Source organism: Marmota monax, unplaced genomic scaffold, assembly GCF_021218885.2.
Source record: "Marmota monax isolate L192 unplaced genomic scaffold, Marmota_monax_Labrador192_F-V1.1 WCK01_AAM20220418_F8-fsc00004, whole genome shotgun sequence".
NCBI classification, from domain to species: Eukaryota; Metazoa; Chordata; class Mammalia; order Rodentia; family Sciuridae; genus Marmota; species Marmota monax.
Genome location: NW_026692881.1, coordinates 34,588,184 through 34,616,111, shown reverse-complemented (window position 1 = coordinate 34,616,111; position 27,928 = coordinate 34,588,184). Strand labels below are relative to the sequence as shown.

General features: G+C 47.3%; 1 protein-coding gene across 16 annotated transcripts in view; it reads left to right on the top strand.

Annotated features, from left to right (window-relative positions):
* Fgfr2 (fibroblast growth factor receptor 2) overlaps positions 1–27,928 on the top strand; it is a 99,396-nt gene that overhangs the window by 54,618 nt on the left and 16,850 nt on the right. For 7 of the 16 annotated variants that reach the window (XM_058581350.1, XM_058581357.1, XM_058581359.1 and 4 more), the window contains 6 exons: positions 9,480–9,670; positions 10,647–10,794; positions 14,109–14,312; positions 22,759–22,909; positions 25,747–25,868; positions 27,177–27,287. In XM_058581350.1, coding sequence (XP_058437333.1) covers positions 9,480–9,670; positions 10,647–10,794; positions 14,109–14,312; positions 22,759–22,909; positions 25,747–25,868; positions 27,177–27,287 — 927 coding nt within the window. Of the gene's footprint in view, positions 1–9,479; positions 9,671–10,646; positions 10,795–11,998; positions 12,144–14,108; positions 14,313–22,757; positions 22,910–25,746; positions 25,869–27,176; positions 27,288–27,928 lie in introns of all 16 variants that reach the window. The other 9 variants (XM_058581351.1, XM_058581358.1, XM_058581360.1 and 6 more) reach the window with 3 other exon arrangements.

Here is a 27,928-nt window from a genome sequence, read left to right as displayed (position 1 = left end):
TTTGGGGACAAGGTCTTGCTCAATTGCTGAGGCTGGCTTTGAACTTATGATCCTCCTGCCTTAGCCTCCTAAATAGCTGGGATTATAGGTATATGCCACAATGCCTTGGTTGAAGTCCAAAACTTTTGAACATCATATTGATTCCATTGTAGGCCAATGATTGTCACATTGATTGACAAAATTACAGAAGTTTGATTGTGGAGCCTTTTGAATTTTAGATTTTGTGGATTAGGGATGCTCAACTGGTAAGGTCTATGCAAATATTTTAACCTCTGAGAAAGTCCAAATTCTGAAAGATTTCTAGCTCCTAGTATTTTAGGTAAGGCATATTAACCTTAATAGGAAAGTATTCTGATGAGTTATTACATTTGGAGTTTTGTAGTGCTTAGTGTTCCAGTTCTGAAGCAGGACCTTCAGAGAGATTTTCTGTAAACACAGTATTCATCACAGCTGAATCAACAGCTACTTATACAAACTGAAAGACCCCATTGGGAGATTTCATGCCACCTCCCTGGGATGCGCATGGGGACCTGCCATTGAGTTCTTCTCCTTATTAGAGGTGCGTCCCCAGGTTTCCCTTAGGGCCCCACCACTTATTCCCCTGCTCACATTTGGTTCATGTTCCCAGTCCAGGAGAAGGGAGGCTGTGACAGGGAGAACAGGTCTGATTGGAAGGGTGGCTTTGAGGTTGGATCTGTCACGAAACAGGTCTGGTGCAGGAGGCTGTGGGGAGAAGGTGACGGAGGACACCAGTGTTGCTGTGGAGAAGTTGTTCTCCTGCTTCTGAGAAGAGAGACGGGGGCCAGGGAGATTATTGTTGTCCCTGTTTGGAGAAAGAACACTCCAGCTGGGGCTGCCTGTATTTACTCTTTTGTAATGCTGAGCCCTCGTCTGTGGGGCACATAATGTCAGCACAGCCTGTACTTGGCCTCCCAGGTGACAGTCACTTGAATGAGACACACTTTGTCCCCTTGGAGTTCTCATTTCATAGCGTGAGAGACCCCAAACCGTCACAGTGAAGAGATGATGGGGGGACGTGGAGATTCCTGAAGCACCTTCGCTGTAGGATTCCATCCATCCCTAAGGTCATCAGACAGTGCCCAGCTCTGTCCTCCCCCAGGTCAGGGAGGTAGTGGTCTGTGGAGGGTTGAGCACTGGCTGTTCTCTGAAGGGGTCTTGGAAGCTGTGTTTCACTTGAAAAAAGAAGTTCTTACCTTACTGGTTTGGTTCATGCCCTGGAATGAGACAGAAAGGTGAAGGACATAGTCCTTAAAATCTGTGGTTTTGTCCAAAAGAAGCCAAATCATCCTGTCTGTGAGATGATGGTGGAGTGCTTGTTATGGGCTGGTGGGGGCTGACTGCAGCATCTTGCCCCCCCTGAGCACGGAGCAGAATAGCACCTTCAGAAAGAGAGTTTGGATCTGAGCCTCTTGAGATCTGGGTGACAATTTCAAAGCCTCTCTTTAGGTGATGCTTGTCCTAAGGAGTATCTAAAACCACAGTTATTTTCAGTGTCTGAGTTTTGTCCCCAAGAAAACAAATGGGGTTTATTGTTCAACCTCCCATGTCGTTGTGCCAAAGGGAGGCATTTCTTGTTTGCTCAGATGGGCTGAAAGCTTTTCCTTCTGCTCCAACCACCCCAGGAGCAAAACATATCTGAGAGATTAGCATAGGTCTTTCTGGACTTCCTCTAGAAGAAAGGCATTTCAGAGGATGGGGGTTGATGAAAGCTAGGAACATTTGTACTGTGGACATTCTTCCATGTCCGCATCGATCTTCATGCTTATTAGCAGCAGTGTGCTGGCCCATCATGCATATAGCATAAGTCATTTAATCACCTTGAGGTTGTGCACATCTTTTATTTTCCAGTTACCAAAAAAAAAAAAAAAAAAGCTACAATGACAAGCTTTGTCTACACCCATTTATTAAGCACCTGTGTGAATATTTTTCTAGGACAGATTTCAAAAGGGTCTTTTTGGTAAATAGTTGAAAAACATTTTAAGCTTAAGGAAATTCATTTTGACTTGACTAGGGGCTTGCTGCTGGTTTGATTTTTTTTAAATTTTTAGCATCTTTGCAAATCATTTAGGAGAAACTACTGTAATTTGGAACTCAGCCTTTCTAACAAAAGGGTATTTTAAATTCCTGAACAATTAAAAAAACAAAACAAAACAGAAAACCAGCTAACTTTTCCAGCACGCTCTTCCCATGGAGGAAACCCAGCTAGGCAGACACCAGCTGATAATGTTGCATTCCTGAAGGGAGTGCTCCCCCTAAGCCAGTGGAGGTGCTGGAGCCCAGCGGGATTGCTCTCAGCTGTGTTTACCCCCACTCCTCAGGAGGGAGCTTGCAGAGACCTGACGTCTGAGTTTGCATCAGTGTCCACCCTGGAGCACAGTACAGGGAGGGACCTTGTGCGGATTCTTTGTATTGAAGATTGAAAAGCTTTCATTTGGTAAACCCGACAAGATAAACACACTTAGCGATCTGAGAAGGGCCCTTTCCCGTGACCCTGGAGACATATCGGATGCACTCTGCCATTGTCGCCTTCGCCACGTCTTCTTTTTTCAGAAAATGGTGGGAAGAGATGCATAGCATAAAATTTACCATTTTAACCATTTTTGAACAGACGATTCTGCAACTTTCAGCACCTTCATTGTATCGTTGTGCAGCCTTCGACACTGTCCGTCTCTAGAACTTTCTCATCATCTCAAAGGCATTTCTCCTTTTAACAAAAGGAGAGGCATTTTTAAAATCTAAATTTGGCAAGGCTTTCTGGTCACCAAAGAGTGGTCAGCTCTGGCTTAACTTTATGAAGTCACAGAGCTTGATATCTTAAACATCGGAGGCGTAATTAACACACACAGTCCTGCTCCTGTAATTTGTCTTCAGGAGAAGATCCAAATTGACACCCTGCAGGTAAAAGCTGCTCAGTCCCAGCCAAATCATATGGTCTGCGACATTCATGAGGGAAGGTGTTCGCCTCCCCTGCGGGTCTTCCCAGGCCCCAGCCCCCACCTGCCCTGCACCCCGCTTGTCCACGCTGGTGAGCAGGCACAAAGGAATTAGTGGTGTTTGGCTTCTAGCATTTCACATGGTGCAGCCTCACGAGTCACTTTGTGACTTCAGCTCATGCTGGAGGGAAGACACTTCATTTTTCCCCAAACAAGCTTGTTCTGCAGACTTTGCTGTCTCTGCAAAATGATGCTGGATCCCCAGCCCCCATTCTTCATGAGTGTCCAGAGGCAGGTGTCTGGGCAGAAGGTGAGGCGCTGGGTGACCGTGCAGCAAAGGGGATGGGAGAACAATACTGAAGGAGGTCAGGGGCAGAGACTGGTCAGGTACAGGGTGTGGTTTTGTTTCTTGAAGTCACTCAGGGTACCCAGCGCCCAGGGCCCCTCATCTGTTCAGAACAGGGCATGCTGAAGCACTGGCCATGGCCACTGGGACTCTTTCCCAAGTGTATGGTTTCTTCCTAAGCGGGTCTTACCTTTTTCTGCTGATCATTTTTAAAACTTGGGGAAAACAAAACAAAACTCAGAACCCAACTGGATTTAGCCTGTCTGGCTTGGCTGCCTGGGGCCAAGCCTTGACAAGGCAGTGAACTCACTCTAGTAATTGTAGTGAGCCTTGAGGCCTTTAGCAAGTTATCTGGCTCCTCCAACTTCAGAAGGCTTTGATAAGCAGTGGCCTCCGCCTCCTCCTCCTCCTCCTCCTCCTCCTCCTCCTCCTCCTCCTCATAACTGATCCTCATGCTCAGTGGTTTAGTGCATTTTTATGCAACAAAAGCAACCACTGCCTATTATTTTTCTAAGAAAGCTAGGCTGGGCTTTAGAAAACAGAATTCTCAGTTGTTTTCACTTTTTTTCTAAATCTCGGAGTGTTCTTTCCCTATTCAGCTCCTTGCAGTTGCTAAGAAACTGCCTTTTTGGAGGAAGGGTAATTAAATTTTGATTTTAATTTAGAGGCAGAGCAGGTAAGGTGATCCATGCTTCTTCAGTGAATGGGGGCCGGAGAGCAGGAGATTGGCCACTTCTAGATCGATCCCGGGGAACTCGATTCACAGACTCCTGGTGTCCTGCTGCCAGAGAGTGGTTTTGAGCTGGTTCTTTGTGGCAAGTGCTGCTTAAGTTTGGGGGGAGAAATAGACCAACCAGTGTGTGCTGGGAAACCAGCGGCTCTGGGCTTGATTAATTTATAGGTGTAATTTAAGAGCCTGGTTCTCCTCCTGATCTCTGGGATGCGTGTTTACTGAGCCTGTAGACAGGAGGCCTCTCTGCTCTGTGGACGTTTTTATGGCCTTAGCCATGTCAGAGCAAAAGCTGTAGATCTCCTATGAGTGAGCCTATTCTTATGTCCAGCAGAGGACTGGCATGTTGTAAAGTTTCAATGGTCAATTAACAAAGATTTATTCTTTGTCACTCAGGTATTTTCTTTTTTTCCCTCTCGCTCCATGATTACTTCTTGTAATGAAGCAGGCTGTGTTTTCCTCTGCCGTCTGTAGTTGGTTATGGCCCCCAGCGACAGAGCTGGACTTGAGAGGGCCAGCATGGATACTTAGCCTCTTAGCAGCTGCACTTTCTGCTTTAGTGAAGTGGACACTTGAAAACCGGGCGGGAGAGGGAGAGGGAGTGAAGGCGGGAGGGAGTGTGTTTTAAGGGCTCCAGTCTGTGTTTACTACGCGTTGATTCGGTGGAACCTCATTCCAGCACTGCAGCCAACTGTCCTGTCGACCGCAGCCGCACCCTTTGGACAGCCTTCCATTGTGTCTTAATTTGGAATCCGCACAGGGACCTCTGAGTCGCTATTTTAAATGAAGGTTCTCACCCTGCTTCAGGTCCACAGAAGGTCCACGTGCAACCTGCCGAGCTCAGAACATACCTATTTTAAAATTGCAGTCAAGAATCAGAGGCGAGGGGGCTGGGATTGTGGCTCAGAGGTAGAGCGCTCGCCCCGCACGCAGGATGCACTGGGTTCAATCCTCAGCACCACATAAAAATAAAACAAAGATATTGTAAAAAAAAATAAGTATTAAAAAAAAATCAGAGGTGAGCTGTTCATCAGCCCTTTGGTTTTTCACAGGTTTATTTCGCTCCCCCTGCAGAGAGAGAAATCTGTTTTATATAACACCTGAATGAAACATGCCAAAAGAGAACCTTGCTTAACATGGCAAGTCCCTCCTGGTGGGGAGATGTGACTTTGTTATCACTCAGAAGAAGAGCTGAGCCAGCGCTGGGCTCCGTCCCTCATGCAGAAATAATTCCTGGACTAAGCCCTTTGATTTCAGCTTGCTGAGAAAAGTTGCAAACCCAGGGTTTCTGCTTGCCCAGGGCCTGGTGAGGTTCCGGGGCAGCAGGTTCGTTGTTGGAGGGCCATTGTTCCTCTTGCCCTGGCCCGTCCCCTCTGCCCGGACAGCTTCGTCATGGCCATCCGTCTCTGGCTTTTGCCCCAGCACCTCAGAAGTCAGAACAGAAGTGCAGGCACCGTCGTCCATTCCTGACCCCTGCTCTTCAGGGTGGTGGACACCAAGGAGCGATCCATGGCTGAAGGTGACAAGAAGAGGCGTGTGGTGCTCCGCAGATGCTGGCATCCTGGGACCTTTTCCAAGATGTTTCAGGCCTCGTTCTCCAACTTGTTTAAGGGCAGAGAATAAGGTTGCAAAGGAAATCAAAGCCTGATGTGGAAAAACGAAACATGAGGCCTACTGACTTTTTAGAAACATTTTAAATAACGTTCTCGGAGGTTTCATTTTATACTGAAAGCAGCTGTAATAAGTTTTGGAAGATGGTGTAAGGTTTCTATTACAGAACGATCCTGCCTGCAGTTTTTGTACCTCAAGTGAGAAAGAGCAGAGGGGGTGAAGGGGTGGCTAAGAGGCTATTTCATAAAAGGTGAGAAAATTTGCAAAGATGAATTCAGGTCTGCCAGCGGTGACATTTGGCATGCTGTAATTCGCAAATGTAATAACATTAAACCATTGCACGGGGCTTTTTTTTTTTTTTGGTGAAAATAGTCCGGATAACAGTGGAATAACTTAATAACTGCAGCTCAGCAGTGCTCTGGCCACAAGGAAAGCGAGGCCCCAGCCCTGAAGCAGGCCCTGCCAGTGTTGCCCCAGCGACTGATGCCCGTCGGAGGCTGGCACAGGCCAGAGGCGGCGGTGCTCTGAAAGCGCTCCTTGTTCACGGGGCGGCGTTTTTTGGTAGGATGTGCTCAGTGATGTTTGCTTGTGAAACGATTTACTAGAAACTAGTATGTTTCAGAAAGAGGGCTTGTTTTGAAATATGGCAAATCTGGCTTATGATATTAAAGGTTTTATAGGACTTTTGTTTCAAAAGATATCTTAGGCCCACTGTCAATATTTGTCTTACACACACTCACACACACAGGTATACACATTTGAGTGAAACTCTGAGCCAGGGAATGAGTTGATACCTACAATTCACTTTTCTGAGGGAAGGAATGAGCTGTCTTCGGTCTTGACAGGTACAAAGGGGCATGTTTGTGAACCTGCTGTGGGGTCCAGCCCAGGCAATGGCCTCTCTAAGCTGTTAAATCTCTTGGTAGGAGGTATGTTGGGGAGTGAGGAAGAGGAGTGTGTGTAAGTGGACTCAACTTAGTCCTTCCCACATGGACGGAGCCAGCCACCATGAAAACATACCTCCTTCATTGCTGGTGACACACCAGGCCCCAAGGCTTGTGCCTGAGAAAACATGTCAGCCAAAGAGTGGCACTTTCACATGACATTTGAAGACACCAAGGTTTGACATTTTCTGCCCAGAAAAACTAGAAGTCTTGACTTGTGGGGTGATTGCTTAGCCTGCATGGGTGATATTGGGACAGATGAATGACTTCTTGAGGGCTCTGACATCCTTATCTTTATAATGCAGAGACATAGGTATCTGCGAAGCGATGGGAGATTATAGAAATAAATGTGCTGAAGATAACCACTGGTACTTTTTCTTTCTTAAAAAGTTTTTGAGGGCAAGCAACAGACTGGTGGAGTAAAATCAATTTGCACATGGTCTGGCTCTTGTCCAACAAATTCCACTAAATGATATTTTAATCTGAAAGCCCCAAATATAGAAAGGCCTAGACATCTATCATTCTGATTAGAGCACTGGGGTCCTAGGTGTGGTATGGAGACATCCTTGGTGTGTTTGTTGGGCTGGCCCGGGCATCCTCATTTCCCCTGGCTGTTTTGAAGCTGCAGGTTGAAGGCAGTGGTACCTACACTTCAGGGAGAAAGGGGGAGGCTGGTTGGTACATGTAGGCATGAGGGTGGAGCAGTGATTGGGTGGAGTGTGCCCCTGACAGCACTGCTGTGTGAACTTGTGGTTATTTTATCTTTATTTTTTTTTTTAGTTGGGGGGATACTAGGGATTGAACTTAGGGGCACTTGACCACTAACCCACATCCCCAGCCCTGTTTTGTGTTTTATTTAGAGATGGGGTCTCACTGAGTTGCTTAGTGCCTTGCTATTGCTGAGGCTGGCTTTGAACTCGAAATCCTCCTGCCTCAGCCTCACGAACCACTGGGGTTACAGGCGTGGGACACCATGCCTCTTTTGAGAATACCTCACACGAGATGTTCTGTCCTAACATGTCCTCATCTGCTATCTAACATCTTTCAGTTGAGTAAGTGCAAGGTTGTACAGCAGATCTCTGGAATTTATTCACCCTGCTTGACTGACAGTTTATGCCCCCGACCAGCAACCCCCCATCTGCCTTGGCGGCCACCCCTGCACTCTGAGGGTATGCAGTTGGCTATGCAGACCCCGCACACGAGCTGCATCCTGCAGTGCCTCTGCTTCCGCGGCTGCCCTGTTTCATCCACGTTGTCATCCATGGCACGATTTCCATTTTTTTTTTTAAAGCTAATGGTTTCCCGTTGTATGTAGAGATCACATTTTTAATTTTTCCATTCATTGGTCAATGGAGATTTGGGATATTGGCTGAATCAATATCTTGATTGACAGTGGAGCTGTGAGGAACGTGGGTGTGCTCATGTCTCAGATCCTGAGTTCTTTTGGATGAATACCTCGAAGTGGGACCAAATGGTCGTTCTGTTTTGACTTTTTTTTTAAAGGAGCCTCCATATTGTTTTTCATGGAGGCCGCACTGTTTTGCACCCCCACCAGCTGTGTGGGCAGGAGATCCACTCTCTACATCCTCCCCATTAGCCACCCTAACAGGTGTGAGGTGACAGCCCATGGTGATTTTGGTTTGTATTTTGCTGAGGATTAGTAATGACGCATCTTTTCACACACCTGTTCACCATTTGTATGTTGTTTTTGGAAAAACGTCTGTTCCAGTTCTTAGCCCATCTTTCAGTTGGTTTTTGCTTAATTCTTGAGGAACCTTGGGTGTAGATGCCAGCACACCTTGGCTTGGTAGCCTCAGTAGGATTTCTGCAGAGAGCCCCACTCCACTGGAGAGGAACCTTCTTGAAAGCCACTCAACAGGAAGTGTGTGTGGGGGTGCACTTTGTTGAGAACTCTCTCTGCAGAGAAAGAGCTACAAGACAATGAGGCCCAGGAAGCAATGGCAGGCATCCCCTGTGTCGGGCCTTCTCCCCGACAGTCCAAAAGTCAGCCCAGGCTGGGGGACTGGCTTCTCCTTGTGTTTCTTTCGGGGCCACATCTGTTAAGCCAAAGATTGTCTGCTAGTTCCTGTATTTCCTGGCATACAGTGACATTCATATTTATTAAATAAATGAATGCGTGAATAGAGAGCCAATCAATGACTAAGCTCCTTGGTAGAGGTGATTCCAGTTTTGAGTTTGGTCTAGAGACTTAGGTTTCTAGTTTATATTTTAAAATAAGGGATGCAGGTCTTCTCAGGACATTTTAAAAATGCTCAGGCGACACCATGAGGAGTGGAGCCTTTTTGGTATTCACGGTGGCTGGTCTCTTTGCTCAGCCTGCATGGGCGGTATTGGGACAGATGAATGGCTTAAAGTAACAAATGATCCCAAATGAATTTGCTTGATACAACACACATTTGCTTCTAGTTCTGGGGCCTAGAAGTTCTAAATCAAGGTCTGGTAACCCAGACCTTGGGGCTGTGTGAGGTGTCTTGTCGTTTGCCCGTGATGTTAAGCTTAGTGTTGCCGTGGGTTTGGGAGACCATCCCAAGCACGCTCAGTGAAGCGGTCCCCTGTTGCCATTTGTCTTTCAGATTATCAAAATAAAATCTTTCCTTTTATTCGTTAGGTGGCCACGGATAACCAGTAACTTGGGATATAATAAATTCTTTTCTGGTTTTTTAAATAAGAATCGTTTTGACAAGGGTTGTGCTCCAGCAGGCTCCTTTGAAGTCCTTTCTGTCGTGCATGGGGCCTCCATGTTATTCCAGAGGAGTCAGCCAGCAGACGGAGGCCTTTTTGGCTCCCCCAACAGCCCTCTGGACAGCACACCTTGTTTATGGGTCTCTTCCTCCTCCCACCCCTGCTTGTCCTTTCTCCCCTCTCTCCATCAGAGCGGTCGCCACACCGGCCCATCCTGCAGGCTGGGCTGCCGGCGAATGCCTCCACGGTGGTCGGAGGGGATGTGGAGTTTGTGTGCAAAGTGTACAGCGACGCCCAGCCCCACATCCAGTGGATCAAGCATGTCGAGAAGAACGGCAGTAAATATGGGCCCGATGGGCTGCCCTACCTCAAGGTTCTAAAGGTGAGCACTTTCCAAATCCCAGGGGGCCCCAGACTGGGCTCCCCGGTGGGTTTGGCCAGGTTCTTTGATTTCCTGTTAGAATTGACAGATGATTCTCTCTTTGGCCAGTATGTTAAGGAATTAGCAGATCTTTAGGCTTGCTAATAAAATATCACAAGGGAACTGTGGGGTCGGGGAAGAACGACTAAACTTGGAGTCAGACTAGTTCAGCTGTTTGTCAGCCCTAAAATCTTAGAAAAAATGTCGAGGCTTAGCTGCACCTCTATAAAAGTGGGCCTCATGACATTGTCTCCCCTACAAGATGGTCGTGTAGTTGTCAGTGGGACGGAGTTGATGGAAAGACCTTGATGTTACTCTGTTTTTTATTAATATTTGAGTAGCCACCTTTTAGAATTTTTTTTTTTCCAAAAACTTATTTCAAAGATTCCCTAAATCATTCATATATAGTTTAGGAGTAAACTTTGAGCCATATTTCTATGCCTGTGAAAAGTTTTTCCCCCTTGTGTTCCTTGTTTGTTTGTTTTGCAAGCCTCCATTTTCGTAGCACCGGCCTCTGTTTCCCATCTCACTCGCTCTCAGGACGTAGTAGCACGTGGCAGTTCAGTTAGTCCTCAGCCCCCTGCCTCCCATGTCTCCTGGGTTAAGTTGCCCGTAGAGAATGTCCTTCAAAAGAACAGGCTTCCCAGAACCATAGGTGTCCAACGACTCCCCACCACGAGCGTCTCTCCAGCTAACAATACCCAGGGTCCAAAGGCTGGAGAGAGATGAGCAGCCTGGGCAGCGGCTCTCCCCCTTCCACCTGCTGTCACCGCACCCCACATCCTCTCCATTGCCCCACCCTTTTCATTCTCCCTCAGCCCACAGCTCTTTGAACGTAATGGAGGTTGTCTCCCTGTGGTATGTTGGTGGTGGGACCATAGACAGCCCTCGGTCCTTCCTGGTTGGCCGTTATATTGTTCTCCTATGTCTGTTCTAGCACTCGGGGATAAATAGTTCCAATGCAGAAGTGCTGGCTCTGTTCAATGTGACTGAGGCGGATGCTGGGGAATATATATGTAAGGTCTCCAATTATATAGGGCAGGCCAACCAGTCTGCCTGGCTCACTGTCCTGCCAAAACAGCAAGGTAACCATGTTTTCGTTTTTGTTTTCATTTTTTTAAAAGAAAGCTGGATATAGAAGCTGAAAAGACTTGGTGCTTTGGGAGCCTGCAGGCAGCTTCTAGGATAACCCCTGTGGCCTCGGTATATTCATAATAATCTTTCTTTGGTGATGCGGCTGGCATAGTGCCAGCAGCCATGGAAAAATGCCCACAATGTTCAAGGTGCTTGCTGTCATTTCTTCTGAAGAGTGCCCTCCACCCCTACCCAGTTTTCTCAGTCATCTCTTCTGGTTTATCTTGTCCGGGCTGCACGTTTCCCACCATGACTGCACATTAGCACCGTTTTATACACAAACTGGCAGAATTGTTGAATTTGTAGCATTCAAATATCAGAAATATATGTCCTTCTACTCCAGATTTTTAGAGAAATATTGGCATGCTATTATTTGTCCAGGAAAGTCTCTTGGACAAATTCTTTGGTTCCATAGTGGATCCTACCCTAAATTTGAAGATAGTGCATCTTACCCACTGAACGTACTACTGGACGCTGTCAAAGGCGGAAGGTGGACCTTCTTAGTTTGTCGTGACTCATGTTCAAATATTTTTTATTACAAAAGGAGAGAAACCACCACAACAGAAAGCCCAGTTTTTCTCTTGCCAAGATCATGCTTTCTTCCATTCTCTTTCAAGGCTTTGTAATGCAAGATGGTTTTGCAAAAATGAAATTAAGGATCTGGTAACCGAGACAACCTTCCCACCCTGGTTGGTTCCCACAGGGCCATGGGGACAAGAGAGGTGTCTACCTGGGCTGTTTACAGTGCTTTGTTTTCTTACACAGCCATTTAGATAGAAGCATCCTTTTCTCAAGCTGGGAGTCTGCAGCCAATAAGACCAGAAGCCAAATTAGCCTTTTGGGCACTGTGCCTTTGGAAAGCCACCCCCTCAATCCAAACTAAAGCAAAGGCCCAGCGAACAGACCTCTGTGGGTTGATTTTTCCATGCGTTTGATTGCATGCATGTCTAGGTGGTGAAGCCGGTGTGGTGACGGGCCTGCGGAGGTGAGCTGGCCGGTGTGCTCAGGGTCTTGGTTGTGGGCTTTGTGGATGGCTGCAGTTGGAATCTCGCGGTGGCCAGCGTCTCCTGGAGCCGCCGTGGAGGCCCATGGTTCCGTGGCCCCTCCACAGTCCTTCCTGTCTCTAGCCTTTTTCTCGCTTCCTTTGTTTTCTAGGCTGCCGGTGTTAACACCACGGACAAAGAGATTGAGGTTCTCTATATTCGGAATGTAACTTTTGAGGATGCTGGGGAATATACGTGCTTGGCGGGTAATTCTATTGGGATATCCTTTCACTCTGCATGGTTGACAGTTCTGCCAGGTATATACTGCTCTTTCTTTCCGTGGGTTTTCCCCTTTTCTTGGTTGATTGCTATAAAATTAACACAGCTTCTGTTCCCAGAAATGGCCCCTTTTATCCTTGCATAAAGATTGAAAAATATGCAAAATGATCCCCCAGGGATTAAGAAAGTTGCTTTGGAAATTCACTTACAAGGAGATCCCACACTCACATTTATGATCAAGTAAAATTTCACCCTTAAAACCCAAAGGGATCTTATATTTTTTTTTAGTGAGTCATGGAGCCAATGTATAAATTAGCCCATCACCCTTCTCATAAAGAAGAAGTAAAAATTACTTTATAAAATTCAAAGTAATTTTTTCTCATTGCAAATTCCATCTCGTTGAAATCCCATATGTGGTTTTTCTCCCCCTCTTGTGTTTCTAATGAGATGTGAGCAGATGGATGTTCATTGGGGTGCCTGGGGGAAGCACCCTGCAACGTAGGTGTGCAGAAGCAGTGTGTTACCTACCTTGGGAATCGGTGGCTTGTTGCATGTTGCAATAGAATGAACTCTCATTGGCCTTTTCTAGGGAGCATGCTTGTGCCATCTTAGGCTTGATGTTATTTCTGCCCTGCAAAGAAATAAACATCAGTGAAGCCCTGTTGCTAAACGTTGCTGCTAAGTCTAACCAACATCTCTGTTCTAGTCTTGACAAACCCTGTTTTCTTTGTTACATTTGCTGCTATTGTTTCGTTTGTGAAACTGCATAGACTATGGTTTGCTAGCTCATGATGTTCCACTCCAGTTATTAATTCCTCGTTTTTAGAGTACAGTGCCTACCTGCATGCCTGTTTTATATCAAGTAAAAATAAATTGATCATTTCATTTTGTGCTGTGCTGCTGAGAGTTGACTATCTTTGCAAGTATTTTTTTTTCTGATTAAAATGTATAAGCTTCAATACCATTGCATCCGTTTTTCCTTTTGTTGTGAATCTGCTCTATGAATATTTGCTTTGAAAAACGATGAGATGCCTCTCCTGTTGAGCTTGCTTTAACTTGCAGTACTGCATTCTGCAGGTGCCTAACTGGCACTTCTTAACCAGTTTGCCTGATAATACTAGCCCATTAACTAAGAATGCAGTTTGGGGGAAAAAAAAAATACTGTTTGGAAATACACTGCTTGTAAATTGATCACTGAAGACTAAGAAGGGGACAGATAATATTTGATATAAAAAGTTGCTAAATTAATTACATAAGTATGCACATGCAATGCCATTTATATTTTTATACAAAACTCTTAATGGTTATTATGGAATATTATAAACTTTGTGTATTTTGTGCATAAAGATTTTATATCATAATTGTCTTTATAAAGAATGCATTGGTTTAACTGAATAGCATGGGGGACTGTATTAAAGAAATCAAAACATTTTGGGGGACAGTCTATTAGCTGAACACTTATCTGTGTTCATCTGGGAAAAACAATCTTGTAGGGCTTTGCTGTGAAAGAGCCCACCCCAGTGACATGAAGCACCATCATGTCCTCCTTAGGAACAAAAAGGGCACGCTCATATTCAAGAACTTTGAATTTGGTTTGCCTTCAGAGGCCACCATGAAAGATGGTCCCTTTGTTGTGGGTGTAGTCGATGATCCAGCTCTGCCCCAATGACCAACAGAATGTGGCTTGTAGCCTGCCCATTGTAACCTGGTGTCAGCCACTCAGTGCTGGCAGACACCCACTAAGACCAGAGATGGTGACCTCCTGGGCCCTGATGGTGGAGTGAGGAACCCACGGTCATTTGTTTGCATCTGGGAGAGCCTCAGGCCAGAGGCACTTGCAACTGGGCCCCTGTTATCCTGCAGCCTTGAGTTACGGGGACGCCTACCTTGACTGGAGAATGGCCGTCGCCCTTGATTCCTTTAATTACACTGTGACTCATCACTCCCCTGTCCTAACTCTCTGGCCTGCTTATCTGTTCCTCCCCCTGCGACCTGCCATCTAGCTCCTGTAAGAGAAAAGGAGATCACAGCTTCCCCAGATTACCTGGAGATAGCCATTTACTGCATAGGGGTCTTCCTCATTGCCTGCATGGTGGTGACAGTCATCCTGTGCCGAATGAAGACCACCACCAAGAAGCCGGACTTCAGCAGCCAGCCTGCAGTGCACAAGCTGACCAAGCGCATCCCCCTGCGGAGACAGGTAACAGAAAGTAGATAAAGAGTTTAAAGAACCTTACTCCTCCCCAACCACCCAGCCAGCTCTTGGATCTTTTCCTCTGCTTTGATGTCCTCTCTTCGTTGAGCATCATTGTGTGATGCTGCCTGGTGGGCTCAGCATTTGGAGCTTGGAGAGTCAAGTCACAGTGCTTGGGGCGGGGGGTGGGGTGGGGTGGTAAATGAGGTCTAGTTCCAAGGTCAAGAAAGGACAGTAATAAGAGAGTCAGGTCCTCAGCAGGACTGGAAATAACTCTGGAGGGACTCCAAGTATAGCTGTCTATTCATCATAGGCCACATTAGTGTCCTGTATCTATTTTTTATTTATTTTATTATTATTATTTTTTTTTTGAGGTAGGCATGGATATTGGATGGGACTTATACCACTAGGAGAAAAGAAACTCTAGTCCTCTTTAATTTAAGTCAAGATCTGAACCCTGGGGCTCAGAGATGTACCTGAACTACTTATTTCCAAACTGAATTTTGGCTGAGTTCCTCTGATTCTTTAAAATAGCGTTGAATGCATATATTATATATATTTACTTTTGTTAGTAGGTCACAGGTGTGGCCATGGGCCTGGTGGTAGGATGATTTTTCTGTGAAACTGGGAAAGGATTGCTTTTAACCTTAAACCTGGTCTTTGGTGGCTGCTTTTCTTGTATTTGCCTTCTGATTGGTTGATTTTGGCTTTGGGAAATGGGACAAGATTGTCTTCACTGTGCCCTAAGCCAAGGGTCAGGAAATGCTATGAAGGAACAAAGGGAAGGTACATATGAATGTGAAGTCTTAGGAAAATATTTGGAACTTGATTCTGATAAAGTGTTTTCCTTTTTTTTTTTTTTTTAAAGTAGTAAGTGCCACAGCAGCTCACTGGCCTTGCTTCAATATGAATTTTAGTAGAATTTATGCTAAAATTGCAGATTCCATCATCCCAGCCCTGATTCTTATTCAGTAGATCTTGAACAGAGCCAGGAATCTGCATTTTAAACAAGTTCCCAGGTGATTCTTAAAAGTGCTTTGGGAAATTCAGGGTTCATCTCCCTTCTGGTCATAGGACTTGGGTATCCATGGCATTTTTTGGACAAGGCATTGGGAAGGGTTAAGGACCCATTGATCAGCAACAGTTTCCGCATGGATCTGGCTGTCCTTGGCCAGCTCCTGGCTGAATGGGTCCTTGCTAAGGTCTTTGGAACCATGTCCCTTGCAGGTCTGTCTTCGTGGAGGCTGAGGATAGAATCTGGGTGTGTGTTAAGTATGGGCAGATGATCGTTGTGCCAAGAACATGGGAGAAAGGGGGCCCATTGGGTCATATCTGCCACCAAGAATGCTGCTGTTATTTTGAGTGACAGCACTGTCATTTGTGAGGCCAGAGAAGCAGTGATGGCCCAGAGCCGGTTGCCTGGTCCGTTTCTGGAGAGTCTAGTCCTGAGATGACCCTCACCTGGCTGGATAGTGCTGTGGCTTCAGGCCACGTGGCCACTTTGCCCCACCCTCCCTCCTCACCAGTCACCTCTGGGCTGCTCTTAAAGCATCCACACTTGGGATCTGGCACAGGGAGTTGAGAAAAGGGAGTGGTGTTCCCATTGCTATTATTTTCTTCTAATAAGGCAGGAGGGGAACCCTCTCATGTGGCGTAACTAGGCTCTCATCCTGTAATTATGTCATCTTTTCTTTTTTGTAACTATTAGGATGAAAGAGGAAGGTGCCCTTAAAATCTCCTGACTTCTCTCCATCGTCCATGTCCACTTAGAGTGGTCATCTTCTCGCTTGCTGTGTAAGCCCCGGGGACAGAGGCCCTCCCGTGTTCTTCCCTCCTTCCTTTCACTCGTCCTCCTTCATCTGGTGCTTGGTCCAACCCAGGCTCCACAGGAGGCTTCAAGGTTATTTGGAGGCTGTTATTTGAAATGTGATTGCCTTGTGTTGGAGAGGGGCAAATGGTGCAAGAGAAATGGGAGTGGAGAAACATCTCTGGGAGTTAAGTTTTTTGGGAATGTCGACACACCCCCAGTTCTTCATATATGTGAAATGGGGAGCATTATTCATTGTTCACAAAGAACATCCCTCAGGGAGCCCCGTTGGTGGAGGGGGAGATGCCTGTCCCGTGTCTAGGTAAAAGAGGGCTATTCGACCATGCTGGAGGGAGAAGCCACACAAAGGCCCCAGGGATGCGAAGTGAGTCTTCACCAGGTGACAAGTGAGCCCATCATTGGCTGTCTTGGGACCCTTGCCCCCAGGCTCTCAGGAAGTCACTTGCATCCTGCATTGGCCCAAGCTCCTGTGTGACACAGGTCACACTCGAGTCTTCCTGGCTCCAAGGCCTCTCTCTTGATGTGCTCTGCCAGAGGTTGGTGATTTATCCTGTTGTGAGTTTTCCTTCTTAACATTTACTAATTTGCACTGGATTTACTGGGTGCAAGACAGACATTTCATTTATGTTATTTTTTTGGAACAACAGATTTTCCCCCCAGTACTAAAGAAGGTGTTTCTTGGAATCATGTTCCAGTAACTATGAATTTTTGAGAATTTTCATGCACCTTGATGCTTGGGGAAACTCAGGTGGCTTGGGGCAGCCCCCTTGGGAGGGGACTCATACCTCACTCAGGGTCAGGGCTCGGACACTGTGCTGCCCTGCCCACCTGCTGCTGTTTCCTGAGCACTTGGCATGTCAGAAGGGACCAGCAGCCGTCCACCCAGACAGGGGCTTCTTGGTGAGCCTGTTGGCCTTCCTGTGGCCCTATAGGGTGGCCAGGGGCCATGGAAAAGCAGCCTGTGCACCTATGAACTGAAGGGGGGGCTTTGCTCCCTGTGATGCCCACAAGTCACCTGGGGGTGGCAGTGGGGTGGTGCAGGTACAGGAGGGGACACAGGGGACGAGCTGGGTGTGCTGAGGAGGATTTTCAGTGAGTATGTCAACTCCTTGCTCTGGAGCCAGAAGCACCCATAGGGTAGGATGGAGATTCGAGTGTCCTAGAGTTGGCTCTGTCTGGATGGTCATGTCCTGTGCAGCTCCCACCAGCTCCCACTGCCCCCAGCAGCTCACCAGAGGCTGAGGGGGGGTGGGAACCAGGTGGGGTGGGGTGATTCTTCAGGCTTCAGTTTTGCCCTCTCAGCCAGATACAGGGAGAGTAAAACCAGAGAAAGTATCATGGGTGTCTTTTGTGATGATGTCTTTGAGGCTAGGAGTGAGGCAGAGATGCAGGAGAGGAGTAGGTGACTCTGGAGCCTGTTCTGGGCCAGTGTGACTGGCCTCCGCATCACAGCAAACCGAAGAAGGGGGCTCTGGTTCCGGAGGGGGATTGCTGTTTCTAGAAGGAAGTCGTTCTAGAAGGGAGCTATGCTTCTGGAAGCTTGCTCACTGGCAGCTAGACCCCACGAATGTCCTCTGCAGGGTGGGCAGTCCAAGGGCCTCGTGAAACCTTGCTGGTTCAGAAAGACTTGGGTGCTGAGCATGGTCATGGGCCACCTCACTGGGACCTGCCCTTTCTGTGGACCCCTGGCCTTCCCCTGCCCCTGCTTGGCGGCTCTCTTCTCTCAGCCTCTGAAGGACACGTGGCCTGACTAAGCTCTGACCTGGACTCTAGCTGACAGGACCTTCTAAGTAGAAGCTGGCTGCCCGGCCGGGTGCGTCACGGCCCTCACAGGTTGCTCAAGAGACTGGGGGAGGCAGAGGCCCGTTAAGGGATAAACTCAGCGTCTGATAAACTTCCTCGCCTAATTACCCAAGTTTTGCTGTGGAGGGGAAAAACCCCTGGAAGCTTTATGCAGACCCCCCCCGCCCAGTTTGACCCAGTGACAACATTTGTCTGTCTGTAGGCCATGTGGGCGAGACTTGGGGCAAAAGTGCCGTCCTCAGGCCTGGTCTGGTTGGGGAAGCTGGCCGCAGCCTCAGGGTGGGCAGGCTCCTGGGCAGGCTGCGGCCCAGGGCTGGTGTCCTCAGGAGGAAACACAGAGAGCGCCCTCCTGCCCGCTGTCCTCCCTGGGAGGTCCCCTCTAGGTGTTCAGCTTTGTCTCGTATGAAGAGAGAACACTTCCGTGGTGGCCCCTTAAAAAGCCAGGGGGAGAAAAACCAACCCCACTTTCTTGCTTAATCTCCCATATGTAGTGTGGAAATATACGAAAAGCCCATTTAGTTAAAAGCTTGATTTGTGGCACATGGTAAAGGGACATTCCGGAAAGCAAGGAAGCTGAATTGGAGACTGTGGAAATACATGTTTAAAAAAAGGCCTTCCAAGGCTTGGGTGGGAAAACAGTTCACCAGTGTTAGCATTTATTGTTTAGAAGTAACTTCTCACCAACAATGGGGTGTTGTTTTTTTTTTAATTGGAAAGAAAACTTCAGAATTGAAGTAGGAATTGAAGACTATGTAACAGGGGAAATTATGATTTCATGGAAAAGGGGAGAAAAAGTGATAATCTAATAGTGCTGAGGAAGAAGGGCTTCCGTGGGGGCCCAGGGCCTCGATTCCAAGGACAGCAACCCCTGAAACATGGCATCCCTCGGGGACCTGCCTGCGGGGGGGTGGGGGTGGGTGGGGGTGTTGCGCCAAGCACTCCAAACAGGTTCCCTTCCAGAGGAAGGGAGTGAGGGGAAAGCCAGTCGAGCTTTACAGTCCCCAAGGGGGTTTTAAAAGCACTCTAAAAATGCGTGGAGGTAAAATTAAGATGTGCCTTGGATGGGACCATCAGGCTCAGGCCTTTTTATACTGGGGGCATTTTCTTACCTTTTTCTGCTTTGTGTTTTTATAACGAAAGTATTTTCCAGATTTGTATATTTAATCTGAATCTCTACACTTCGTCTCAACAAAGTAAGCACAGTGTTGTATTTTAATATCAGTGAGAACCACACTGTGTAAAGGTTTCCATTTCTGTTATTTATTTGAGCCTTTCTGTTTTGTTTTGGGGCTGGGGATTGAACCCAGGGGCACGTAACAACTGAGCCACATCCGCAGTGGCCCATCCCCCACCTTTTTTTTTTTCTTTAAATTTTGAGGCAGGGACTCGCTAAGTTGCTTAGAGCTTTGCTAAATTGCCGAGGCTGGCTTGGAACCTGCGATCCTCCTGCCTCAGCCTCCTGGGCTGCTGGGATGACAGGTGTGCACCACCGTGCCTGGCTAGCTTTTCCATCTTAACAGCGTTCACATTACAGGCTTATGGAGATGCTGTGTTTGGGGGAAGGAACACATGTGTATGAACTTGTGCCACAGTTGGGGGATGCAGGCTCCCTTGGGGTCAGAGGTTTGCTGTGGAGCAGTGTCAGACTGAATGTTAGAGTTCTCCGTCCTGTTTGTCCCTGGGACTGTGTTACCCTGTGTCTGGACGCTCCCTGACTCCTGGATTCTGCATTTCTCGTTTGCTGGAGCCCCATCCCACCTGGTTGGGAGCAGAGGCCTTGTGAGTCCCAACTCAGATGTGCCCATTAGGTCATATCCTGTTCTGCAGGCAGCCCTCCTGTCACCTGGCTATCTTCCCGGTTGTGCAGTTAATGACCTCTAACAACCCGAGGCTCCGGGTGGTCCACAGAGAGGTGCCATCTGTATTCACTGGGGTCTGGATACAACTGATGTTCAAGGCGCTGAGGGAAAATGCTGTGGGTTGGGAGCAAATATCACTGAGCTCGTGCTGAGGGCCTGAGCTCACCCCCGCCTCCTGGTCACTGTGAGGTGGAGCTGGGCTGCCTCCTGTGTAACGGAGGGGAACTTGGGCCGGGAAGGGTGCGTGGCTTCCCGAAGCTCACAGGGCTAATGCTGTTGGACCTGCAGGATGGACCCTCGGTGTTGGGGGATGTGGCCTGGACAGTCCACGGGGTACCCATATTGAAGTGCACACAGTGTCATGACGAGGACCTTGCAGCAGAAGAGAGCAACAGAAGCGTCAGTCTTGCCATTTCTCGTTGTTAGAGATGGTGTATGCTCTGTTTGTCAAAGAAAAAGTGCTGTTTCTAAAACATAGAAGAAATATACATACATGACAATAAAACCCAAACGATCTAGAAAATTCTGAAGTAAGGCCTATTTCTACCCTCTCCCCGCTCCTGGTCTCTCCCGCAAGGGTGACTAAGTCTCTTAGATCCCCCCCAGAGCCGTTTTGAATGCCTATGTGCTCACCCTCACTGTGGGAAGGCTGCTTTCCCCACATCCTATCCCCTGAGCCTCCCTTAGGAGAGGGGTGAGTTTTGGGGACAAGGCGGAGAAGCTGCACGTGCTTTCTGGATGTTGACGTCATCGGCCCTCGGCTGCCAGTGATTTCCCAATCGCTTTCCCATCTTCCATCGATCAAGCAGCACACGGTGCACCCCAACAGTGCAGTTCCGGGAACTCTGGAGTGCCCTGGTGAGGGTCTACGCTGGTGGTCCTGCAGAGCATCCTGGCTGCAGAATCCGCTGGAACCTGGCCACCGGGGCCTGTATTGTCTCATTGCTAGGCCGACTTTTACTAGTTTGGCTGGGACTTCTTGCCTGTGATCTTCTAGTCCAAGTGTCCGCTTCAGCAAGTGGTGATTTTTGCTGGTTCATGCGGAGGAACTTTCCAGAAGATCTTTTTAATTTTTGAAAACACCAGGGGCCTTTTGTACCTTTGGCAGGCACAGCACGCAGCCAGGATACAGAGTGAATTAGGTTTAGAAGGAAAGATGGGAGAAGCATCCTTGGCCAATCCCATTCCTGAATCTTCCCGAGCCCCTTCTCTGTGGACGACGCTCAGGATGTTTGTGTGGTCAGTGGAAACTGGAAACTTGAGAATCTCTGAAAGTGCCTGATGTGTCCTGCAGATGAAGTCAGCCCACCATAGCCAGGTTGGATTCCACGTGAACTGTGGTGGGGCTTGGAAGTCATTGCCTGCTGTGTCCAGGGAAGGGCTCCTGCCTGGACTGTGACGTTGGTGGGCAGTGCGAGTAGGTTTTACAGGAGCCCATACCTACCGTTTCATCTTTTCCTGCTTGTTCTGCCATTTGCCTTTGCATCTTGGATGCTTGGGCGTGGGGCTTTCACCTACAAAATTTGTGTTTTGATATGGCACAATCAGTAAACCATTACTCATCGTTCCTGCATGGTAAACTTGAACAACAGCTCCCCCTGCCCAAAAGACAATTCAGGAGGCTCAGAAATGTACTCATATACATTTTGTTTTTATGTTTTTCACATGCATTTAAAAAGGGAATTGAAATTCTATGTGAAGCATCGGCCAGCTTCTTGATTTTTATACTGAAAACAGTTTGATTTCTCAACTACCCCCCCCCCCCATTCATTCTTCGGCATCTTCTTGAGTTTCTAGCCTGCCTTAAGGGTAGTCTGGGTTTAAAAAGACAGAAACAATGCTTCCTGAGTGGGTGAGAGCAGGGAGTACAAGTCCTCTGGTTCCCTGTGAGAAGAGTCCAAGATCTACCATGTAAAAGTTCCTCCCAACCAACCTCATCGGTTCATCTGGGCTCGGTTGTTACCCGCTCTGCTGACAAGGTGTCTGTCCGTGTAGCTGGGCGTTCTGTCAGCCCTCGCAAGATAAGAAGCCAGGGGCTTGGTGGGCTGCTTGGGTGGCTCACGTTTAGCCTCATATTCTGACTTTTGGGCCAAAGTCTTGTTCCTGGTGTAGAGTAAGGATGTCTTCTAGCAGCCCGTGACCATCTGAGATTGTGTAGTCATACCCAGGGGTGGCCTTCAGGTGGGCTGTGCGTGGGTCTTCCTTTACAGATACCAGCCAGGGGAGATGACAGATTTAGGAAATAATCACCTAATCAGGCACAGAAGGAAATGGATCTGGGTGCATGAGCAAAAGAACCCCGCCTGCTCCCAGGTGACCGAATGAAGGTGTCTCTCCCTGGATCCTCTGCCTCGCCTGTGCACTGGTTTCTGAAGCTGAAGCGGACCAGAGGCAGCTCATTCTCATTGAACGGCTTGGGGATCAGCAAGTTTCCAAAGGACTGGGGAGACTGACTGGGCCCAGTGCCTGGGTCTTGGCTGACCTTGAATAGAGGCAGTCGGAGCTCTTTCTTTGAGATGTTCTGCTTTACGTTCCCAGACGTGGAGGAAATATGGAAAAGTTTGTTTCCTACAAGTTTTGGAGAAAGTTCATGAGCCTAGCATTGGTCAATGAAGAGCAGAAAGAGGAGTTTGATTACTGGGGGCTCAGTACAGGTGTGGGTGCAGGCAGAGAGGCTGTGACGAGCCACTGAGGTCTGCCTGTGTGGAGCAGCTGTCTTAATTAGGATAGAAAGGAGACAATAGTTCAATCAGACTTAGGTAAAAATTTTGTTTTGAAACCCGATCCAAGTGCTGCGTCGAGGGGGGACAAAGGAATCAGAGTCCAGTGGCTTTCATTTTGGTTCATGGCTTTTCCCAGGCCCCACCTGCTTTCTCTCTAAGAATTGATACTCTGGCTGGGTTCCGGCTGCCTTCCCGCCTTTCCAGGTGGAGCCAGGATTACATCTGTCTTTGCATTTTGTATCCAGGTTTCCGCAGAGTCCAGCTCCTCCATGAACTCCAATACCCCGCTGGTGAGGATAACGACTCGTCTGTCCTCGGCCGCTGACACCCCAATGCTGGCAGGGGTCTCGGAGTACGAGCTGCCAGAGGACCCAAAATGGGAGTTCCCCAGAGATAAGTGAGTATTTCTGCCAGGCACATCCCTGAATGGAAACTTGGATGGAAATGGGAATCCTGGATGGACACTGTCATTCTAGGTCTTGACTGCAAAGGTCTTGCTCTGATGGTGTCAATAGGAGTGAGATTAACTTTCCAGATAACAACTCCTAGAAAAGATTAAAATTTTTTTTTAAATTTTTTATTTTTTTAAATAGCTTATTTAAATCAGAGCTACAAAGTTCTGGCTTTTTCCCCAAACAAGATGGCATCTGGTTATCATTTTTTAAATTTCTGGACAATTCAAAACCAGTCAAATGGAATAAAAGCAGAATTACTGGAAATTACTGGAAAATGATTGTTCTCAGGTTTATTTCTTTGGAGAAATTAGAGTGTAAATTGCCTTTAGGATCTTTACCCATTGCTGCTGTTTTCAATGCTTATTAATGTAATTTTGGGCTGAAAAGCTTCAGATATGGTACCTAATATTTGACTTCTATGGTGCACAGTATTGTCTTCACAGGGCGGTATACAGGTGTTGCCATAGTAAAAGGTGGCCATTTGGGCTTTATTGAAGGCATTGCTGGGAGCTGTGTGTCTCTGGGTCTCACTTGAGCAAGTCCATGTACTTTGGACTCTGTTGGGCTGAATTTGAACCCTGACTCTGCCAGTCAGTTCCTATAAAACGAGGGTCATGGTGCACACCTCCCAGGACTGAGCGCAATTCTTGGCCATGGGAGCCCCTTTCATTTCCATTCATGTCTTGGCGACCTTGAAAACCCTTAGCAGATGGTTGTGCCAGTCACAGAGCCAGTGGGGCAGATCATGGGCTGCTAGTAGAGACATCCCCACCCCGCCACCAGCCCCACCTTCTGAAGGGGAGCTCCCTGAGGACTGTCTGCTCACTCTGAGGTACTTGTACTAACTGGAGTCCCAACAGCTCTAGAGTGGTAAAAGGTGCAATGCTGATTCTCTTTCTGTACCAGATAAATTGGAAAGAGCTCTTAACCTGCTTATGAACAATTACCCCATTTGTCTCCCTAAGATTATGTTAGAGATGCACTTCTTTAATATACATGTACAAATTTGGAAACACAAAGATCAGCTTTTCTGGAGATCCTATAAGGAGTTCTCTTTGGAAGGAAGAGGAAGTTTATGCGTCACTGGTGATTTTGACTTATACAATTTCACATTGCTTACCTTTTCCAACAGCCAATATAGAGCTACGAATGCATATCATAAGCTAGAACCAAGTAATTGTCCAGGTATTATTCAATTAGCATATTAATGGAAGTAATTTCCAGTTTCTGAATACTGTGGGGAAAACACCGTTCATTAAGGCTTGGCTGTCGGACATGCACTGGTGAGGCACAGGGGAAGCACAAAGAATGGTTTCTTTACCTGCAGAGTGTGGAAAGGGGAAAGGGTGTTTCTCTTGAACCCTGCCAGCCCCTGGCTGTGAGTGATTATATAAATAAGCTAGTTCTCGCACACATTCCTCTGTGTATAGCATTGAGCTGGGGAGTTGTGCTCATGGGTAAGGAACTTTGCAGCCTCAGGTTAGGTCTGTAGCTTTTGCCACCTGTGACACCCTGGTCAACAGTAGGAGTCTGTACTGCACTGTTAGCTCCCACCTGGGGGTCCCCCAAGTGTGGAAAATCTGAGTACTGTGCATTTCCAAACAGTGTTTAGCCCCAATGTAGGTGGAGCTGATTTCCAATGAATGAAGGCTATTTAGAAGCAGTTTATTAGATCGGAGGCAGAATTTATACAAAGAGAGGATTGTTATGCTTGTAGTAGCAGGGCAGTAGGACATAAATTAGCCATTTTTCCAATGCAAATGTTTATTTTCTGCCAAGATGTTAAATTTAATTTTAGCTCTGAATGGAAACAGGATGACCTCAGCATAGCATATGCTGCCCTCAGGTTTTTTTGTTGTTTTTGTTTTTTTGGTTTTTTTTTTTTTTTTTTTTTTTGCTGAACTTTTGCAAATCATTGTGTACTTACTTACCGTAAATACTGTTTACTAATGGCGGCTCAGTATTTTGCTGTTAGGCTTAAGAAACCACATTCAGAAACATTCCAAAGACGCATTTTGCTAGTTTCTGGAATGTCCAAGGGTGATATGTGGCCCTTCATGAAATGGGCACAGAGCTTCTGGGCTTAAAAATGTAATTTGTGAGGCTCACTTTGCAATTTCTTCCTTTGCACATAGTTGATCTAGAGGTGAGGAATTTTCAGGATTAATTTCAGGTAGTCATAAGGATCTCTGTCTAAACTTATGTCAAAAAAGTATGCTCCCCATTTTCTAGAATTTCTTCTTCCTGTAGTGAGAAATTAAAGATTCCTTGAAACACATTTAAGATTCAGATCCTGTAACTTGGCAAGGAATGTGACCATAAAATCCACTGGTATTTGAATAATAGTGATTTTTTTTTAAAGCTGCCACTTTACAGGGACAAAAAAAAATAAGAACAACCTTAACATTTTTCTTTGGGACATTCTAAATTACAAATGTTTAATTGGCTCAAGATCTGAAGCACCTCGTTGTTGGCCCTTGGTGGTGGGGGAGAGGGGCACTGACCAGCTCCCTAGCAAGGGGGCCTTCCTTTCATAAAGAAAAGAAATTGAGAATACAAATGTGAAACCGAATAGCTGTTCCACCAGTAATTGACGTTCTCTGAAACGTCACTAAGAAAATACCCCAGCGCGTGTGTACCCTAAGTCTCATTAGTTCCATATGATAAATGTGCCATGCTTTTGCAAGCTGCTGAAAGATTGTTATATTTAGTTCTGGCATCTCCCTCGCTGCGCCCATCCACCAGATGCCGTGTGCTAATCCCCTATTTACACATTTAGGCTGACGCTGGGCAAACCCCTGGGGGAAGGTTGCTTTGGGCAAGTGGTCATGGCTGAAGCAGTGGGCATCGACAAAGACAAGCCCAAGGAGGCGGTCACCGTGGCAGTGAAGATGCTGAAAGGTGAGTGGGGAGGCGGCGGGGGCGGGGCGCAGAGGGTCTTATCAAGAATGCCCCTTTTGTGGCATGTGAACTCTGTCATGGCAGGGGTCAGAGGGCACATAGTTGACCTAGAGGTTGAGGAGTTTTCAAGATAAATCAGCGTCTTGGACAGACTATTTATCTTGAGCCATGTGTACTTACCAAGAAAGAAAAGCCCCCTCTGTTCGCAAGTGGTGGCCGTCCAGGTTGAGTTGTCCTGGGGCTTCCTGCAGGTGACTGTGATTCTTCACCCGCTCTGTGTTTTTATGGGCTTAGAAAGTATCCACTCCTAGTTGATGGATTTAGATGGGGGTTGGCCCACTGGCTTCAGGACTCAAACTCGAGCCTTCAAACAGAGAAACTGACATTGTAAGAGGTAACTAGAGGCTCAGTGAGTAGGACACCTTCTTTCTTTGCAAGGAGAGGAGCAGAAATGACTCCCGTCGGGGGAAGTGACTTAGAAGCTACAAAGGATCTAACAGAATCGGGGTTGGTGCAGAGACCTGGGTCGTGAGGACAGCAGCCGAGACATAAGCATCCAGTTGCTGTCACTTGTGGGAACCTGAAGCGCGCACCAACCCTCTGACCCGCTCCACGGGAGCTAGAAGAACTTTTAACCATTAACTTATGCTCCTGAGCTGGTCTTTTATGAGAAAGGTTATAGGGAACGGTCACATTATAAATCCTATTGTAGGGATGTCGGAAAGGAGGTCCAAAGCTAGGTGTTTCTGTGGTTTCCAAGCAGAGAAGTCTTTCCTTGGGCTGCAGGATTTGCTGTTCTTGCTGGAGGTTTTTTTAAGATGGGAACTGGAGCCACTTTGAGTAGCCAATGGGCGCCATGGCCATTGGCCCGCCCAGGATGCTGCACACAGTTTACACACACAGTTGTGGGGAGCCTCCTGAGCCAACTTTGAGTGTTCCAAGGGCCACTGGGGTTGCGTAGGGAGGGAATTCTTGCTCTGGAGAAAATCTGTAGTGATTCTAAGATTCCTTATGTATGATAGAGGAGGGGTTGGCTCACCGTAGAGAGAAACACTCTCATGTCTGTGATGTTTGCTTCAGAAGACTTGGGCTTAGGGTCACATGCCTTGTTTTAATCCTGACTGTTTGCTAGTGACCCCCCGAAGAACCCTGACCGGGCCTTTGTTCCTTTGCTGATAAAATGAGGGAGATGATTGGGGAAGTCTTTCCTGGTTCTGTGATTCAGTTTCAACCAAGAGTTTCGTCACTAGCAGTGACAGCCCTCAAATCAGAGGAAATGTCTGATTGGTGGTCACCTACTATTCATAGATGATGCCACGGAAAAGGACCTTTCTGATCTGGTGTCAGAGATGGAGATGATGAAGATGATTGGAAAACACAAAAATATCATTAACCTTCTTGGAGCTTGCACACAGGACGGTGAGTAGGGGAAATGATTCCAGATGTTCAGCCCACAGTTGAGAGCAGGCTTCTTTCTAGAAGCAGTTGAGCTTCTGAATCCTGCTCCTGGGGTGCCTCATGTGCATGTTTATAGTTTTCCTTAAAATACCCTTTGTAAGATGTTCCCAGGCAGGGACACAAAGGGGCCTCTGTGCCTGGGGATTGGGGACAGGCGGGTGTCAGGTCCTGCTGTCTCTAGGTCATGATCTGGAGGCCATTTTGGAAAGGGCGATCTCCTTATGTTTTTGTGAGTGTGAACATGAGACCCTGTGTTTGGTTGAGAAGTTCTTCCCTTGTGGTGGGAGTTGAGGCGCCCCATCCTGCTGTCAGCTACAGACAGTGGGCTCTGAAGGAAAGAGGAGAGCAGTATGAAGGGGTGCCTCTTCCTCCGCAGAGGGATTCCCTGGCTGCTGCCGCTGAACATCTGCTGGCGCTTTGGGAACCAATTTGACAATAATCTATAAACTTGAAAATGCACATTTGTCTTGATAATTTTCCTTTAGGTCGACATTGGCAACTTATTTCCATAAGGTCAGTTGGAGATATTTTAGAGTCTTGTGGACCTTGTGGTCTCTGTTGAAACCACATGTCACTGCCATTGTACTAGGGGAGCAGCCTTA